The 19,302-nt window shown below is 41.8% G+C and overlaps 1 protein-coding gene across 4 annotated transcripts in view; it reads left to right on the top strand.

The window, feature by feature from the left end:
- The window catches only part of KIF20B (kinesin family member 20B), a 38,963-nt gene that overhangs the window by 14,649 nt on the left and 5,012 nt on the right, over positions 1-19,302 (top strand). For 3 of the 4 annotated variants that reach the window (XM_028729730.2, XM_028729728.2, XM_028729732.2), the window contains 15 exons: positions 448-670; positions 1,048-1,109; positions 1,571-1,690; positions 3,029-3,188; positions 4,800-5,922; positions 8,065-8,203; positions 8,687-8,809; positions 9,995-10,052; positions 10,699-10,824; positions 11,491-11,630; positions 13,332-13,487; positions 15,013-15,180; positions 16,084-16,227; positions 17,028-17,228; positions 18,208-18,276. In XM_028729730.2, coding sequence (XP_028585563.2) covers positions 448-670; positions 1,048-1,109; positions 1,571-1,690; positions 3,029-3,188; positions 4,800-5,922; positions 8,065-8,203; positions 8,687-8,809; positions 9,995-10,052; positions 10,699-10,824; positions 11,491-11,630; positions 13,332-13,487; positions 15,013-15,180; positions 16,084-16,227; positions 17,028-17,228; positions 18,208-18,276 — 3,012 coding nt within the window. The remainder of the gene's footprint in view (positions 1-447; positions 671-1,047; positions 1,110-1,570; positions 1,691-3,028; positions 3,189-4,799; positions 5,923-8,064; positions 8,204-8,686; positions 8,810-9,994; positions 10,053-10,698; positions 10,825-11,490; positions 11,631-13,331; positions 13,488-15,012; positions 15,181-16,083; positions 16,228-17,027; positions 17,229-18,207; positions 18,277-19,302) is intronic. The other variant, XM_028729731.2, reaches the window with a different exon arrangement.

The raw sequence follows: 19,302 nt of genomic DNA, 5'->3' as shown, positions 1-19,302 counted from the left end.
GTCTACCAGACTTCATGAAGGACCCTCCATTCTTTGCTCTCTCCCCATCTCCCTCCAGAGGACTTTTCCAGTGGTCCTCTGGTGTGATATTGCCTCCTGGTGGCCAGTGAAGCTCCTGTATGAGCAATGAATGAATTAATCTTTATTTGCGTCAGCCATCGGCCATAGCAACAAAAGAACAAAGTGATATACAAAGAAAGAAAAAGTCAATTATATAAAACACACTTTAGGGTCCTGAATCAACAGTCAAATAGTGGACCTTATTCTGATTGCCCTGGCTAAAAACCTTGCAACCTTTGTTGTCATCTGCTCATCTTGATCTGCCAAGAGAAAAGACACTATGGCAGTGGTTGGGCGACCGGGAATGGACAATAAAAGAGGGGTGATAAGCCTGTATGAGCAAATTTTCATTGTTCCCCTTTATTTTTGTGTGTTTCTTTCAATAAGGGAGCGGAAGCTAGAGAATCGGGAAATCCAGCTGATTTTTCCTGCGTGGTCGAGTCACTGCAAGAAAATGTCTCTGATATTAAGCAGCAGGCCCAAATAGCATATGGGATGCTTAGTGCCTTAGAAGCGCCCCAAACAACTATTGAGCGTCTTGAAAAGCAGTTGGCAGAGGTAACAGCTGCGTTATCTCAAACCCGGGAGGAGCTCTTTGCCAGGAAAGAAGGTAGGTATAATGGAGAAACTTAATAAAAGTATTGACTAGGATCTAAAGAAACAAACAGCCAGTTCCATGCACCTAACAGGACTTTGGCCTTGTGTTTCTTGGCTAGCAGTCTTTGGTTGCCACAGTAAACTTACACTGAAAAGCAATTTGGGATGTGGCATTGAGACGGGGAAGGGCTCTGTTCTTAAGAGGAAATAAGTCCAAAAGCCCAGTAGCCTTTTACTTAATATATTGTGTCTACTACTACTTTAAAGTATCAAACTTTGCAGTATCAAATACAGAATGTGGTTAGAACGTCTAACGCATCTCCCAAGCAAATTTGAGTATTTCTTTCCACGACATGTATGTAACGTTAACTTTTAATCACTCTATTACAGAGCTGACAAAGCAGGAGAATCAACTGAGTGAATCTGCTAAAGTGGTTCAAGATGCTACTCAGGTAAGTGTGTTTAGATTTCTTTAATATCTGCCTTTGTAATAGGAGTCTCCAACTTTTCTGGACATTCTGGTTTTGAGTTTTGGGTACCAGTCACAAAATGGCTGTCAGGGGGCATAGCATAGCACAAAAGGACTGTTATGAGGGGCGACATGGTATAACACAAAACTAGTGATACTATAGTTCTTGCTGATCCCTCCTCCCCCCGTGAGAACCTCATGCTTGCCATGGAAAGTCAGCTATGTCTGCTGGTCCTCATTGTAGAAATACAGCTGTTAAATGTACAATAAGCCTTTTTCTTCCAATGCCAGAAGGGAGGAGCTCTAAACCCATAGCTTATGAAGCTGTGAAAATCACCTGGACCTGGCCTACAATTTGCCTCACTGCATGCTGAGTTTCCAAATGGCCACATATTGCAGTGCATTGTCGCGTCTAATCCTAAACTTATTTACCTTCTCCTTAAGAAAATGGCTCTTCAGAACAAGCGCATACAAGAGCTAAGTGAAATTGTGGAGCAAAAGGATGATGAAATAGCAAGGCTGAAAGTTCTGATAAATCAGCTGGAGGCGATCATAAAAGAGTCTGTGAGTGTTTAATTTTCCACTTGTTAATCTTAAAAGTAGCAGTTGCATGTTGACATAGTGGTGCCAAATTAAAATGCTGTCCCAGAGCAAAACTGGTCTCCAAAAGCCACATGCTTAGTACAGTTCCCTCAAGGGGGACTTTTAAGAGCTTTATTTTTTGAACAGCAAGCCTCACAAAAACACTATGAAAATGGAAACTTTCAGAAAAGGTGTTTTGTGATAAGACATGAGTGCCTGCTGTTCAAAGAAAGTTAAACACACGCTGCATGCATAAGCCTTTGGGTGTGTCCAAAATATGGCTCCTGGATTCCCGACTTAAAACTTGTTACTTGTATTTTATGTTACCATACAAGCATAATAGGATTTGTCTTGCTGCCTTTGGACAGAGCAAATGCATTTTTGTTCCCAGAGCCTGGTCTGAAAGCACATGATGTAGCAGCAGCCTTTTAGAAGCTAGGCAGCTCTGGTTCTTGGGAACACCATGTATAATGTCTTGAAAAGAAAGCTTGGCTATAAATGCAGTCAAATTTTCCTTGGAAAAGCACCAACTTTAGATTTCAAGAGGGGCAGAGGATGAGCTACCTTAAGGCAGATTTTAAAATGGCAGCAATGTGCAAGGAAGAATGGTCAGACTTTGGAGGGTGGAATGGGGAAGATGGTAGTAAGAGTGAACAGCAGTGGGGTAAAATACAGAGGGAGGAAAGGGGGGGAAGGAATGTCTTTTTCTTTTTTGCAAGGGGCTTCACTGTGTGTCAATCACAGCAGTTTTAATCAAAATTGAAGAAATCCCAAATTCTCAAGAGGAATAATGTCTTCTGTCTAATGTAATCTTCCACAAAGTGAGGCATTCCCAGTTTCATTGGGCTCCCAATTCCCATCAACCTGCATTTATGGCCAACGACTAAATCTGATGGGAGTTGTCATTCAGCAACATCTGGAAGGCCGAAGGTTCCCACCTCCTCTCTTAAGGCAATGTGAGAGCTGCTGAGGGAGTGGAAGACAACAGTGGTCTCTAGCCACTGACTCATTGGTTATTCAAGCACCAGACCAATGAAACTGAAATGGCTATACAGTGGCACCTCGGTTTTCAAACGTAATCCATTCCAGAAGCCCATTCGACTTCTGAAAAGTTCAAAAACCGAAATTCAATAGCCAACAGCTAGGATTTAGGCTCTTGCACTCTGCGGAAGCCGCCTTTCCTGTTTGACTTCCGAGGCGCGTTCAAAACCCGAATCAGTTACTTCTGGGTTTTCGGTGTTCAAAAACCGAAACGTTCGACTTCCGAGATGTTTGAGGTACCACTCTACTAAATTGCCTTCCCTTTTTATATTAATGCAGGAGAGCACAATAGCCAGTATTAAACGACAAATGGCGCAGGAAAATGCTACCAGAGAAAGCTGCTCCTGTTCTCGTCAGCCTGTGGAGAACTGTGTGGGTGGCAGAAGAAAACGATGCTTAGAAGATGCAGAGGAGGTGGAAGGTCCACCTGCGAAGCAAGGTATCATTTCCTGTTCTGCAGATGCAGAGGCTCCTGAGGTCAAAAGCTAACTGCTTGTTAGAATGAGAACAAAAGAGCCCCAGCATAAAGGAAGGGTTGCGAAGAAAGCTGACTGTCAAATCAAACCAGCATATGCATCTTGCCTGAACTCTTTGTTGCTTATTGTTTTGTTTTATACAAGTCTGAAATAAAAGTGTCTTAATTTCAAACTTCCTTTTTCATGTTGTGTCTATTCCTCAAAGAGTAGGTGTAAGTTATCCTTCTGCTGTATGAGCTATCCTTTGCTTAGTGAATCTTCTTGTTCAGTTGCTGTGTGCATGTAACTTGATTTTTCTATGTGTTCTAGTCAAAAGAATTGTCCAAAATATCTGTGTAAGTCCAGTGCAAGTGTGATGCTTAAGCATCACAATGCTTAAACAGTGCTTAAGCATCAGGCGTCTTCTGCAGGTTCCCACCTCTCTTCCATGCTCTTCCTTCCTTTTCAGCTTTTGCATGGTGCACAGCACTGTTATATCCACACTGAGGTTAAACAGGCCATGGTTAGCATTATTTGCCAGGTATTTGAGACAACAAAACAACAACACCACAATCTGGCTTATAAGTATAAAACCAAATTTACTAGAATAATAGCTAGAATAGAGATAGACTTGTAACCATTCAAACAACAAACATACTAAGGTGCCATGTGCAAAACAAAGCCTGCAGATACTGTAAACCTGGAGTAGATAAATGTACAACTGTATCTTAACTAGTTACATGTGCAGTAAACGTTATACAGACAGGATAAATGAACCATTCAACAAGTAGCGTGAATCCAATCACAGAACGGCAGCCCCGTGCTGCCACAACGGCAAGGGTAGCACACTGGAGAATATGAAAAAGTTTTTCAAAGCTGTGTTTCAAAGATTGAACTGGATGAGATGTTCTCCAATGGGTTTTGAGTTAGAAACACAAAGCCATATGCATGGATCAATCACGGGAAGGCAAATCAAAGCCACTACCCTGGTGAGAATAACACAAGTGGGCAAAAGGAGGCTTGTGCCTGTGAATACTTTCTTTATCCTGAGCAAACCGTTTTGTATGATTGGCTTTTTGGACTGATGAAGCGTGTAGCGAAACCTGTAATATATCTGGAGAACAGGTCTCCTTTTGCCCACTTGAGTCATTCTCTGAGTTATTTGTTGCCTTTTTAAAGCACGAAAGTGGTTCTTGTAATGTGAAGATGGTACTTCCTGGTAAAACATCTCAAAGCAGGATTACTCAGTATGGCAAGACCAGAAACAAAGGTAGCCAATAAATGACTGTAACTTAAAGGATAGTATTTAACTCCATTTACAGTAACTGTTAAAGTAAGCTTCCTAGGTCCTTGCCCAATGATGATGCTCATATCTTTTTAGGTGTTGTAGTTGCCCGATCTTATCCCAAGATCTAAACTTTAGAATGGAGCAGAAATTAAAAAGATGGTCTCCAGCTGTCTGAAAGCACATCCATTTCTGAGTGAACTTGTACTATCCAACAATCTTTTTATTGGCCACAGATCTTCTGGAAAATATTTGCTTGGTATTGGCTTACTGTTGGATAGAAGTAACCATCTTTTTAAAAATTTTGTAGGGTCAGTTATCAACCAGTCTAAAGATGCCACAGAGACAAAGAACACCAAAGAAATGCAAGAAATGAAGGAAAAGGGAGCAATGATGGCATTGCAAGAAACCAATCGAATGTTAGAAAGGCAGTTGGCTACGCTCAGGAAGGAGATGGAAAAACAGAAAAACGAGAGTGAGGGCTTTTCTAGAAAGATAGCCAGCTTGTGTCAGGAACGGTTTTCTTCAGAAGAAAGGGCTTCTATCTTAAGCAGGGAACTCCAACAGCAGCTGGCTAATTGTGAGAAGATAATGGCTGAAAAAGTTGTGCTGAAAGATGAAAATAAGGGTCAAGAAGAGAAAATTCAGGCTCTCCTTCAAGAACTAGAGGCTGTCAGCCAAAATATTGCACAGAAAAAATCCAAGGTAAAAGAGGTTGAGGTGAAAATAGGCGAGCTAAGCAAGCTAGACCCACAGTGCCCCACTGTGGATATTGACTTGGCAAATCAATCGGAGGAGGCAGAGATTGCCAAAGGAGAGCCTCAGGAAACTCCTGTAACTGCTGTTCGAAAGAGCTCCTTTCATTGCAGCATTGAAATTATCTGGGAAATAAGCAAGCAGATCATTCACGCTTCCTCTCAAAAGAGTGCCCGTATTGAAGACCTCCTCCAGCAAGTTGAGCAGTTGCAGAGGCGGGCCTCGGATGCTGAGGATCAGGCATCTCGCCTAAAGTTAGAGCTGAGCGAAATGACCAGCCAAAGGGATGTATCCTTGCAGGAAAAGGAATGCCTCCTGAATCAGTTAAGGGACCTGCAACAGGAAAACCTGCGTTATGCTGAAAAATACAGGGAAGAGCAAAACAGAGCCCTTGGCTATTTAGAGACGGTTAAAAAAACGGATGGCCTGTTGGAAGAGTGTAGGGCGAAAGAGGCTGGCATAGCATCTCTGGAGCAAGCACTGAAAGAAAAAGAATCTGCAGTTTTAGCCATGGAAAGGGAGGCGAAAGACATGCAGGAGAAGCTCAACCGTTCAGAATCCGAAATGCAGAGGTTAAGTGACCAGGAATCTCAACTGAAGGCAGAAGTTCTAGAGTTGAGGAATAATTTGAGAACCGTTGAAAAGAATAATGAAGAATCGAAGCAAGCAATGGAACGGTAAGAAACTATTTTATCTTCCTAAAATGCAGGCATGAGCATAAAAGGATGTTAGTTCTTGTATTGCTATGTTTATAGTTCTTTTTCCCAGGAGTGGCTTACATTGTGGTGGTCTCCTATCCTGACATTGCTTGGGGTCAGGTCCCCATTCCACCCTTTTAGCTTCAGTAGTTGAATTGTATTATGTACCAGAGTTCTTGATTGGCCCTTATGGTTTTATTGCAAATTGGTGTTGTTGCGTGCCGTCTCTCTTTCTGTGAAGAGACAGCAGTGAAAAAAATACAATGAAAACTTACGTGTCTTCAGACTGTTCTGAGCCATTTTTTCAAGTTATGAGCTTTACCTTTGCAAGCTGTTCCAAAATAGTGTAGATTAAATCGAGGAGTGTGTAATAAAGGCATGATGAAGGCTTCAGACTTGTGCAGTTTCTCTGGGAGTAAGCCCCACTAATCAAGAATGGGATTTGCTTCGGAATAAGCAAGGCTGGGATTCATTGGATTTGAACACTGTTGAGTAACTGATGTCCCTGATGGGTAAAGGGGCACATGGCACAGGCAGTTAGTGACTTGTGTTGGCACCTCCTCCAACCTGGGGAATTGTGGTTGTCATATCAGCCAGGTTGTCCTATTGCCTACCTGGGTGCTCAGGGCAACATCAGGGCAGATTTGAGAGTCAGCAAGGGGGAGTTGCTGTGGTCTATAGAAATCCCCCCTCCTCCCTCCCTCCTCTCCAGTGGGTGGGTGGGTTTAGAGTGTGTGTTTCTGGCGCTGGGCAATTGGGACAGATTAGGGGTTCTGCTGGTTTACTGCTTGCCTCGTTGCCCAGCAGTCTCCCTGCTTGAGCTGGTTTTCGAGGCCATGTTAAGGACTCCCAGACTTCTGGTTTTGGGGGATTTCAACATCCATGCCAAGGCGACTGACTCTGGGGTGGATCGGGACTTCATGGCTGCCATAATGACTGTGGGGTTCTCCTAACATGCTGCCAGCCCAATGCACATGGCAAGCCACACTCTGGCCCTTGTTTTCTCAACTGGGCAGGAACCCCCATTGTTCTGCTCAGACACTGAAGTCCAGCGCCGAGGGCCTTCTGGCAGTTCCCTCACTGTGAGAAGTGAAGTTACAGGGAATCAGGCAGAGGGCCTTCTTGGTAGTGGCACCCACTCCGTGGAACGCCCTCCCACCAGATGTCAAAGAAATTAACAACGATCTGACGTTTAGAAGACATCTGAAGGCAGCCCTGTTTAGGGAAGTTTTTAATGACTGGTGTTTTAATATATTTTTAATCTTTCATTAGAAGCAGCCCAGAGTGGCTGGGGAAACCCAGCCAAATGGGCGGGGTATAAATAATAAATTATTATTATTACTATTAAAAGGGTGACGTAAAAGTGGGGGATATTGACACCAGATCACTTTCTGTTGAGATATAGGCTTTTAGCACCTTTCCCCTCTCTGTAGAGGCAAAGGACCCGTTAGGGAGGTTGCTCTCAGAGGCTGATGGATCCAATGGGTTTTCAGACAGATCTGAGGGATTTTCTGGCTGATACGACTGGTGCTCCTGTCGAATGCTTGGTCAACCTTTGGAGCATCCTCCCAGGCAACTGACAGATCATGATGGTTTTACTATTCATTGCCGAAATGTTATTGCTGATGAAATTTTGCTGCTGCTTTATTGTGTCTGTCTTTATCGGTTATTGTATGCCTTTTATAGTAATGTATTCATTTCCCCCCAATTTTGTGTTAACGTTATGCTTCCGACTTTATGTTATGCAATTTTATTTTATGTTATTTTATTCTCTTAAAAAAATTGTAAGCTGCTTGGAGAGTCATGTGGCAAGCGACTAATAAATTAAATCATTAATAATAATGTTATACTATTTCTACCAGGCTTGCTGAACCTGGTTGGAAAGTACTAACAGTGGTGGCAATAGCTGAGGCTTGGCTCATGCAAGCAGATGAATTCCACTGAGGCTTTAGTAGGGCATTTGCTGGGTGAGAAGTGCATATTGAACCGAAGAATCTGCAGTTAATAAAAGCTCCCGGAAACCCTCATTCTCTTCTGCTTCTTGACTTCCTAGAATTAGGCCCCAAGGCTTAAAGAAAAAAATTCTCAAATAATCCTCCCCCTGCTGCTTTTACTTTCCAGGTTGACTAAGGAGTTCTCTGAGAGCACGACTTTTTCCTCCTGTCTACAAACAGAAATCCAACAGAAAAACGAAGAATATGCTGAACTGAAAGAGAAACTGGCTGATGCCAAAAAGCAAATCGAGCAAGTTCAGAGACAGGTTTGTAGGAGGAGCAGTCAGGAAAAAGCAATTTCTTTAATTTATATAATTCTTTAATATATATCAATAGATATCATTATTGTACCGCTGGAATTAGACCACTTGCTCTTTATGCGAACTTCTTTGAGCACAGATGTGTGTATATGGAAAATGCAATCTAGAAATGAATTTGACCATGAGGAAATATCTCCTCCTGACAAACTTTCCCAGTCAGCTGGGGAGTGCAAGAGGTTGTGGGGTTTGGCCCCATCCAGTGCTGGCTGCTGGTCTGGTAGCTAAGAGAAAATTGGGTGCTCCTACCCCTACTGGACACCATTAATCTTACAGTATGCTTTGCTGGTTCACTTTTTTTCTGTGCCCTGCTCCTCGTGCTCCCAGTTGCAATCAAAGTGGGCAACTTTGAACCATGCAGTTGCTTGTGGCTTATCAGTGCAGAAACAATAATACAGCATCAAACACCTAGAGACCTGAATCTCCTTGCAGGTGGGGGACATGCGTACTGAAGAGAAACTACTACGGAATAAAGTCAGTGAACTTGAAAAGGCCAAAAACCAGTTATCTGAAGAGCTGGTCATCAAGCAGCGAACTATCCAGGAATTTAAGAAGGTACTTCTTGTTGTTATTATAATAAAAATCATGTCTGCTTTTGTGTAATACTGTGAGAACTCCCTGCATAACAAATACAGAAGTGTTGGAGTATAGGGATTAAGCATATGACTAGGCTGTCCTGGGCCCTGACTGGTTGTGGCTGATGGGAGTTCTAGTCCAGCAGCTTAAGGCTACGTTCTGCTTCCCCTGTTGGACATCTCAACTGGGGAGGGTGCTGTCACATGCATGTCCTGCCTTCAGACTTCCCATAGGCATCTGATTGGCCACTTGTGAGAACAGGAAGCTGGATTAGATAGACCCAGTAGAATTCTTAGCATTGGTTACTCCTTAGACATAGCACTATCACCGTCTGTTCCCTATATTACGGATGGGATAATACAGGTATTTTGCACTGGCCCCGTGACGATATCAGAGGTTAATGAAGCACATTGAACACTTTTTAAAATGCAGAGTGAAAGTGTCAAGAAGCGTTTACCCAAAACAGATCTCAAATAAGATCAGGAATAGGTCAAGAACCTTCGTGTGCCTATGTCCGTATATGTTGTTCTCTATGCTGCATGGGTGCCGGCTTTTTTTCAGTCTTACAATGAATTTCCCACTGTGTTTTGCACCTCTCTTCTGCATCACTATAATCCAGTAGCCTTCAGACCTGGGACCCATCTTTTTAACCCAAACCTGCATTGATAGACCTGTTTAATTTCTCCCCATATATTTGTTTGCTGGTGGTACTGCTGTTTCGACCTATCTTGGATCGGGGATGATCTAGTTGTATTTCCCAACCCATCAGTTGAAGACCAATGCATCAATCTACCTTCCAGGTCTGCTGACTTTGCCATAGGTGAAGCCAGAGTTTCACAGTTGAGCTCAGTTTTAGAGTTACTGATACTGTTTGGTATCTGAAGAAGTGTGCATGCACACGAAAGCTCATACCAAGAACTAACTTAGTTGGTCTTTAAGGTGCTACTGGAAGGAAAATTTTTTTTTTGTTTTGCTACTGAAAAGTTAGGCTGGATCTTGCCCTTCATCAGCATTAAGTTGGTTCAAAGGAAAACTGTTCAGTAGAGTTTATTTTTTAGATTGTTATTGTGTAACAAGGCTTTAAATTTATGGACAGCTATTGATATTGATGTAGTTTTCATTTTTGCACATATGCGTCCCCCCCCCCCCCCGTGTCCAAATTAGGAAGAGCTGAATAAGAAACTTGAAGAAGCTTTGCAGCAGTATCAGAAAGCATGCAAGGGTATGTAATGAACAGAGTTTGTATATTTTACAGAGAAGTGTGCCCTAATTTTGGTTTATGCAAGTTGCTTATTGTGTTCACGGTGTTGAATATTTTTGTTCTGGACTATTATTTTAGTAGTCAAACCTTGCTATTTTTAAATATTGAGTTTGGCTGCAGCTCTAAACAAGTACAGTGGTACCTTGGTTCTCAAACTCAATCTGCCCCAGAAGTCAGTTCCAAAACCAAAGCATTCCAAAACCAAGGCGTGCTTTCCCATAGAAAGTAATGCAAAATGGATTAATCCGTTCCAGACTTTTAAAAACAACCCCTAAGACAGCAATTTAACTTGAATTTTACTATCTAACGAGAAATGAAAGCAGTAAACAATGTACTGCAGTCACACAATCAATCAGTAGCTGAATTGGGTTCCACATGGTCACAAAAATAAAACAAAACGAGCCACAATGATGCAAAATAATAGCAAAAACAGACAGACCTCAGCATAATACTCAAATCAGAAGCGTAACACTCAAAACGGATCATGTTCGGCTTCTGAAAAACGTTTGCAAAAGTTTGCAGTGTTTGGGTTCCAAGTTGTTTGAGTACCAAGGTGTTTGAGAACCAAGGTACCACTGTATGTCAGTATTTGTTAATCTTTTTATAGATCTATGTTCCAAAGAGAAAATCATTGAAGATATGAAAATGACTTTGGAGGAGCAAGAACAGACTCAGTCAGAACAGGATCAACAACTTGAAGCCAGGTTTGAAGAGAATAATAAACTCATGGCAGGTAAGTTATGAGGACAGGACAAGCTCCTTTACCCCCTTTTTTGAGCCCAACCTTCCCCCATCCCTTTGGTACGTATGTGTACCTCTTAAAATATATATTCTTTATAGTTAAAATTTTGTCAAAGCTTCTGTTGAATTTGAGAGGCATAGCCTTGTTAGTCCCTTATAGCAGCTTGAAGCCTAAGAAGTTTTGCTATGGCATAATTAATGTTCATGAACTAGAGCAGGGCTAGGGACGATATGATGCAACCTGGCTTGTGATAGGCAATTTTGGAGGATACAGACCTTCTAAATAAATAATATTAAATGTTAAATTGGAACTGGGTGGTGGTAGGGAAGAGAAGGAAGTGGAGTAGTTGAATATCATGCAGTGCAAAAAGTACAGTCTCTGACAGTACATTTCAAGTTGAAATAGCTGAAATCCAAGGACATATGAGCAACTTTTAATTAAAGAGAAATGCCAGAATCCACAGTTGGGAAATACTCTTATTCGGTCCAGCCAAAATGCCACAGAAGCAAGTTCAAGTTCTCCAGAACTCTTCACTGGGCAAGATGTTAAACAAATTGGGATCGGGGTGAGAAATGAAGGAGAAAGTCCAAAAAAACCCCTCCGACAATGCAGTTTATGCAGCCTCTTGCATTGTTATAAATGCATCTACCCCTGTAGATCTGGAAGCATGGAGGAAAAGGTACCGTGACCTAGAGGAGCAAATGAGGAGTCCAGCACAACAGAAGGTTAACACAGAATGTGAAAAAAGCACAGAGTTGCTCCGTGAAGAACTAAAAAAGCTGCAAGAGAAGCTGAAGGTAATGTTTGGGTTGCTGTCATGGTTTAAAGGTTCTACATGACTTTGTTGCAAACCACTTGGAAGACCTCATTGTCATCTGTCCTGCCTGTTGTCAGAAGAATATTAATAAACTGCTACTGGGTAATCTTGGCAGAATTTCCTGAGGGTAGAAGGGGCAGGTAAGCCTGAGCTTCTAAGACCCGTGTGTCTGGAACATCATTATCCAGGTGGTTTAATGATTTTCCACTTGGTGTGAGTCTGTCTGACTCAAGTTCACCTTAGTGAAACTGGTTGTTTTCCCCATCATGAAGGAGTAGTTTTACCTATGTAAACTACCCAAATGCCTGGGCAACTTGCACCTTTGACTGAACCAAAAGTATCTAGAAATGTGCATTTGCATGGCCTGCTAATACTGGCAGGAGCAAGTTCCTGCTGGCTCCAGTAGCTTAGAGCTACAAGTGGGCTCTTCTTAGGCCTCCAGTGGCCTCTTTATTTCTTCAGCTGCTGTAATTTCCTTGCCTGAACCTAGAGCCTTCTGGGGAGGAGTAGGCAAGTGGAAAAAGGATTGTTGCATTCATACTGCTGATAATCCTAAAGCTTACTCAGTTCTTCATTTCATACTTGGTAACAATGCTTGGTGTCCCATTACAACACACACACAAACTTATTAAGGATAAATAATTGGAATAAGGGGCATAAAGAACAAGGCAAATCAAAGAAACACTGATATTTTATACAATTATTAAAGGTCAGGTTATTATTCATCCCAGGTCATATATTTGATAGGAACTTGTACCAGGATCACAGATAATTTATGAGGGGTGTATTCTTTGTTAAAGATACGCCAGCTGCACTGATGTGCATAGAAACCTATTTTTTTCTTCGCTTCTCACTTCCCTTTGTGGGCCCCTAGCCTCATGCTGTGGCCCCCTACTTATGCATTTCATTGAGTTTCATTGCACAGCTTAAAGTTCTTGCACCAGGGGAACTGCTTAGTTGGGTACCGCCCATAGCTACCATGACAACATTATTTGGGTGGAATCTGCCTTTCCCGAGAGTTGTTCATGTGGCTATGTACAATTTCCCAGACTCTGATGAAATGGAAGCTTCAACTTTCTCCCCTTTGCATGCCAGAGAGAGTGGGCAAAAGAAGAGCATGCAAACAGAAGGCTTGCCAATGTGGTATTCACATAATGCTAAACCATGGTTTGGCACTGCCTCTGAATGCAGCATAGCTTGGGAACTACTGTGGTGCCTCTCAAGACGAAATTAATTCGTTCCGCGAGTTTTTTCGTCTTGCGATTTTTTCGTCTTGTGAAGCACGGTGTCGGAAAAGTTTTGGAAAAGCTTCAAAAATCACCAAAGTCTTCAAAAACCTAAAAAAAGGCTACCACACCGCGTGCTATGAGTTGCTCCTCGAAGTCAAGTCGCAACTGTATTAACGGTTTTAAGAAAAAGGAAACAAACTTGCAAGACGTTTCCGTCTTGCGAAGCAAGCCCATAGGGAAAATCGTATTGCGAAGCAACTCAAAAAACCAAAAAACCTTTCGTCTTGCGAGTTTTCCGTCTTGCGAGGCATTCGTCTTGCGAGGTACCACTGTACTGTACAAATAACTCAGCAAGGGTGCTTCGTGTTGGTAGATTGACACTTTTTTCTGTAGAAAAGAATAACATGTTCTTTCCAAACCGTGTGACAGCTAAAATTTTAACATTTTGACAGGAATATGAAGAACAACAGAAAACGGATCGCAAAAAGTGGCTGGGAGAAAAAATGGCTCTCATTACTCAGGCAAAAGAAGCAGAGACTCACCGTAACAGAGAGATGAGAAGATTTGTTGTAGACAGAGAACATCATGTGAAGCAGATGGAAGAAGCAGTGAGTAACCATGCGCTCCTAATGCAGCAGGTGTATACAGGAGGGGTGTGCTAAGAAGTAAGTTCTGCTGTGTTCAGTGGGATTTACTTTCAGGTAACTGGGTGTAGGATTGCAGTCTTAACCCTTCAAAAGATCAGCAACCTCTTCCATAGAATTGTAGAGTTGGAAGGTACCATGAGGATCATCTAGTCCAACCCTCTGCAATGCAGGAATCTTTTACCAACAATCCTGATATTAAGACCCTCATGTTCCACCAGCTGAGCTATTTTGTACTGTTCCTACTCATAGCTCATAACGTAAAATACTATACCCCACTACCTTCTCCCCAGAGTGCACATTTTTAATTAAATCACTTTTATTGATCATTTTCATATCCTGCCTTTTCTTCAAGCAACTCAGGGGGGTGACAGAGATGCTGCATTTTATCCTTGTGACAATCCTGCAAGGCAAATTAAGCAGAGAGATGGTCACTGGCCCCAAATTACCCTTTCACTTCTGGTCCCACTCCAACCCTCTGTCCGTACTGGAATAGTATAATTGCATTTTATTTTAGGCCGCCCTTGAAACTTTCAATTTGTTCAAACCGAGCCATCACAGCCATTAGCCAGTGCTGATCACTCAGGCTGCATACTTGTGTCAAGAGAATTTCCCTGGCTACTGGTCAATACTTTGAATTTGAACTTTAGACCTTCAATCGGACTGGAGTCTCTTAGAATTCATCCTTCCATTCAGTCCCCTTGCCATGATCTGCAGATAGCGCCTTGTTCTAGGCTAGTCTTCCCCAACCTGATGCTCTCCAGATATTCTGCAATGCAGCTCCTTATCCCTGACCTTCAGACATGCTGCCTGGGGGCTGTTGGGAAGGTATCAGCTGGAAGTCTGCACTGTGCCAATAATGTTCTCCTTTGGGGAACAAAATCCTATACCTTCAAAGAATTGAAGGAGCCCAAAAATGCAATCCCAAATGTTGTAGATAAATGGGAATGAATTTACCAAAGTGGTGGGAAACCTTTTTGGATCAGATCGGTATCTTCCCCACCCTGCAGGTCAGCTTTTACAGGTCATAATGATGTCAAGTGATTGATAAGTGGGTGTTCCTGCCCACCTATCAAAGTTGGCCTGTGAAGGTGGAGATAGAATTTTCTGTGCATCAACTGATGCACAGGGAGTTAAATCCAGCTTTCTGCAGAGATCACCTGTGTGGGTAGCCAATCCAGCCACATCTCTATGTGATGTCATGTGTGCAGCAGGTAGGAGTGGTTTGGGGAAAACGACCTGGGAGTCCAAATGGGAAGGCCTGGCAGGCATAATTTGGCCCATGAGCCAGAGGTTCTCCACCCCAATCTGCTACTTCTCGGCCAAACAACACAAACTAGTTTACAATTAGTACAACTTATAAAAATACAAAAGCTTCCCTGTATTAAAAAACAACAACAACCCTGAAACATGTCCACAAAAAGTCATGCAGCTGGGACAATTTCTCCCTAAAGGGTTTTTACTGTGATTTTCAATTCCTTGCCTATAGGAAAAACTTGTGACCGAGAAAGATAATGATCTCCAAAAATGGCGGGCAGAGAGAGATCAGCTGGTGGCAGCTCTGGAAGTTCAGCTTAGCTCTCTGCTTTCAAGTAATGCACAAAAAGACCAAGAAATAAAAGAACTGAAGGAAACTGTACTGAAAACTTCTGGCAAGGTCTGTGCAATGCCCTCTCCTTTTTTCGCATCTGCCTTTTTGTATTGATGTGTCTCTCGCACATGTATTCTGCTTTTTGTGAAATGTAGTGGAAGCATGCTTAAGGGTCTTAATGACATTTCCCCCACTGGAACTTGTTTGATATTTGCAAGTCCACTGCCTGGCCTACTGGGTGTTCAATGACTGTTAGCTGAATGAGTAAACTGACTCCATGAAACACATATCTAGGATGATCTGAAAGTTCTGTTGGTGTGGCATTCGGTCTGTGATGGACCATTCGCACACAAAGTGATCACTTAATGTTGACCACCAAAAAAAACAACACCGAGCATGTGGGGTGCAAACTTCTGAATTAGAAGTTGCTGGGGAAGAACAACAGTTTTTGCCATCGGTGGCCTCACAGATCACATCTGGCAGGCTAATTTCGTTGTCCCCGAGAGGGGGCAATGACAATAAAGATATTATTATTATATTATTATTATTACACGGCGAAACTTTGTTAAGCACCCTTGCTGATCTGCGTTGGAACAGGAACTACAGCATTTCTTGCAGTTCCAGATTCTTCAAGAATCTAGCTTGTGTTTTTGTAGCTACTGAATCACGATGAGCATCTTTTTTGTACTATGTGCAATACAAGCTGGCTTTTTAATCATCAGGGATTTCTTTTGACAGATTCAGTGTGACAAATATGATTTGCACATGTATTTTCAGAAATATTTTGGACTCCTTTTTTAAACAAACAGAATCGTGCACTGAAACATCCACATTGAACGTATGTTTGAGTTGGATTAGCTTGTTTTTATATAAAAGAGTGGAATCTAATGTAGTGCACTTTAACCTGTGCTTGACCATTCATTTCTTGATAACCCACAGTGCTTTTCTTTTCTTTTTGTCTTTTAAAAGGATTGCAAAATTACAGCTAAAGAATCTAGAGACGACGTTACAAGTAATGTAAGACGAGTTAGTTCTGAGAAATCTACAACTATGTCACCCATTCCAAAAAAAGAAGCAGAAAACAAGATGAACAACCTCTGTGACTATAAACTGGTAATTTAATGTTTTTAGCATCTTACAATGGAATCCTGTATGTTATCACTGTTCTCAGTGGGACTTACTCCCAGATAAGTGAGGAATACAGCCAACGTCTCTTACTGTTAGGTCAGGTGCCATTTTTCCTGCAATTACTACTCATACTTAAAATTAGTAAATTTCAGTACTTGTTAATAGGGGTGTTTGTGAATAAAATGTATATTTTTTTGAATTTTATATTGATGATGATTATTGTTACATATAGGGATATTCACCTTCATTGTTTCTATTCCTGGATTCTGACTGTCTCAACTAGAAACCGGGCACGTTGTGTTGTTGGTTCCATACCAGCAGAGATTCAGCAGGCCTCACTTTCAGGCACCTCTTGAAGACATCATCATTATCATCATCATAAGTTAACAAGTCCACTGTTCAAAACATTTTGATTAGCCAGGCATTTTTCTGTTTTTCATGGTCTGGATATTTTATTGTGCAGTGTATTTCTTGTACACTACCCTGATGTCTTATGAGGAGCAAAATATAAATAGTTATATAAATGGACATTTGTGGCTTTTCAGCAGCAAACAAGCTCTACAGAAGGAGCGAATTTCATAAGACAGGCACTGTTTTGTAAGATAACTGGTTCTGCATCTTTATTTTCTTTTTCATTCATATTCTGGTAGGCCTCCATCCTCCAATTTCTCCTTTTCCCTCGGGGCTCATGTGGAACTTGCCCTGGCACCTGTCAGTCTGAATGTTACTCATGTGGTTTTCATCCTCTCTTCTTTCCATTTTACGCTGCTTTACTCCAACCGTAGGACCAGTCAGACACCATCCTGGATTCTTGTGAAGTATCTTCAGAGAGCAGCCAAGCCAGTCGATTTCCAAAACCTGAAATGGAGATTCAGTTCACACCTCTGCAGCCCAATAAGATGGAAGTGAAGCACCAGGGGAGTTCTGCCACAGTGACCATAAAAGTCCCCAAGGCAAGGAAAAGGAAGAGCAGTGCCATGGATGAGGTATTTAGTCATGAGATTGTTTAATGTTGTTCAGGGTGTGTGCACATACACAGTAAATACAGTTGTACCTTGGAAGTCAAACAGAATCTGTTCAACTTCTGAAACATTCAGAAACCAAGGCGCGGCTTCCGATTGGCTTCCGATTGCACAGGCACACCGGAAACAGTAGCGGAAGCTGCGCTGGGCATTCGGCTTCCAAAAAAACCGATTGAAAACCGGAATACTCACTTCTGGTTTTCGATCGTTTGGAAACCGGAACGTTCAACTCCCAAGGTCGAGGTACGACTGTAGTACTTAAAATATTGATTAGAAAAATTCCCAAAAGTTTCAGTCCTAAACACATCTTAAAAACTCACAAACCCATTTGATGAAGTGGGCATGAAACCTTTATGTCAGAATACATCTGTTATTCTTTAAGGTGCCGCAAGAAGCTTTGTTGTGTTTTAATTATATCATATTTTAGTTGCCCCTCTGGACTGTTCACAGCCGGAAACATAAATTCCGTCTTTTAGTCAGTTGCTGTCATCTAAGCAAAGGCAGCACAAGCCAATGCATAGAGGACATCTCTGTATTTCCCAGGCGGAGAAGGTCACAGCCCAGGGAATTTGAATTTTACTTTTAGATTGGCTTTCTAGCTGAATGCAGCCTGTACTCTGATTATTGGCAGCCTTCCAATCAGTATATCATTGACAGTGGTAGAAGTGTGCGTCAGGTTGTGCCCATAAAATATCTGGCCTTCCCTTCCACATAAGAGTCCCACTCTTATCATAACTAATTTTCACACTAATGGTAGCTTTCTGCTAAGGAGAGCAGTGTGTGGTCTTTTTGGATCACTATCTGTGGCAGATACTTGTGGATACTTTTAACATCTGTGTTAAAACTTCGAGTGCTGCAGAAGGGACCACATGAATTCATGAATACTTGGAGGAGGTGAGTTCACTGGGAAAATAATTGGTCTCCTCAACTATTTTTCTTCAAGACAAATACACTCTCAAGATGCTGGAAAAGCAGAGTTAGGAATAAATGCACTTCTGATGGTCTCAGTCAGGTACTGGATCTCTTTGAGCTCTATGCTCTAGATGTATGTGTAGATGACAGCAGTATTAGTTCTTCATATTTCATGTGTAGCGTCATAACACCTCAATGAAACTAAACCATAGCTAAATTCAGCTTCCAGAGCCCACCTCTCATCAACCACCTATTACCTATTGCGGATAATCTGCTATGCTAGTATACTTGTTTGTCACTCAGGAGATGTACAACAACTGAAATCAGCCTGCCAGTAACTTGTGTCAATTAATTCTATGAGGCACTTGGGCTACAGTCTTAAGCATCTGTACCTGAAAGTAAATTCTACTAAAATGGGTTGGATTTCCTGCATCAAATGGTTTTGGTGTGTGTTTGTTTTATTTTGCAAGTTATGAGAAACTTGCTCAGGAACTGGGATTATAAAGCTGGCCTTTATTGGTGACAGCACTTTAAAATTCAAAAACTGTTTTTAAATTCAAAAGCTGTTTTTATTTAATTGAGTGGTGGCGATGGAGTCCTGAACTCGATCATCTTCCCATTTAGACACGCAAGCCCCCGCTATATATTCTTTAGTGGGCTTTAGTGGTTTATCAAATAGTGTTTGCTACCTCACCCTTGGTTTAGCCTGAACCTACAGGGTGCCAACATCTTGACAGAAACCTGCAAAAAGGTCCCGACTATTCCACCAACCTGAATCATGCTAGCTATTCATTACAACATAAGCAAACATTCCCATCTTATTGGCCTATATGCTGGTTGTCAATGCTAGATGCTGCCATACTGACTTCTGTAGCTATTAAAAAGTTGGCCTTTCACTTCGCTTCATTATATTTCTTTGCATAATTAACACAGAGAAGAAATTAGGTGTAACTGGATTAAAACAGCGGTTCAGTCTTTCCATTTCATTTCAGAGCATGCTTCTTGTTTAAGTAATGTTGTATAACAAGTTCATGAATTTCTGAGCATTGCTTTTAGGTAGATTTCTAACAATAGTTTTCTTTTTCCTTTGAGAAACAATAGTTTTCTTTTAACTTAAACGGCCCTT

This window comes from Podarcis muralis, chromosome 6, assembly GCF_964188315.1.
Source record: "Podarcis muralis chromosome 6, rPodMur119.hap1.1, whole genome shotgun sequence".
In the NCBI taxonomy this organism is placed as follows: Eukaryota; Metazoa; Chordata; class Lepidosauria; order Squamata; family Lacertidae; genus Podarcis; species Podarcis muralis.
This window is presented reverse-complemented; position numbering and strand designations above follow the sequence as displayed.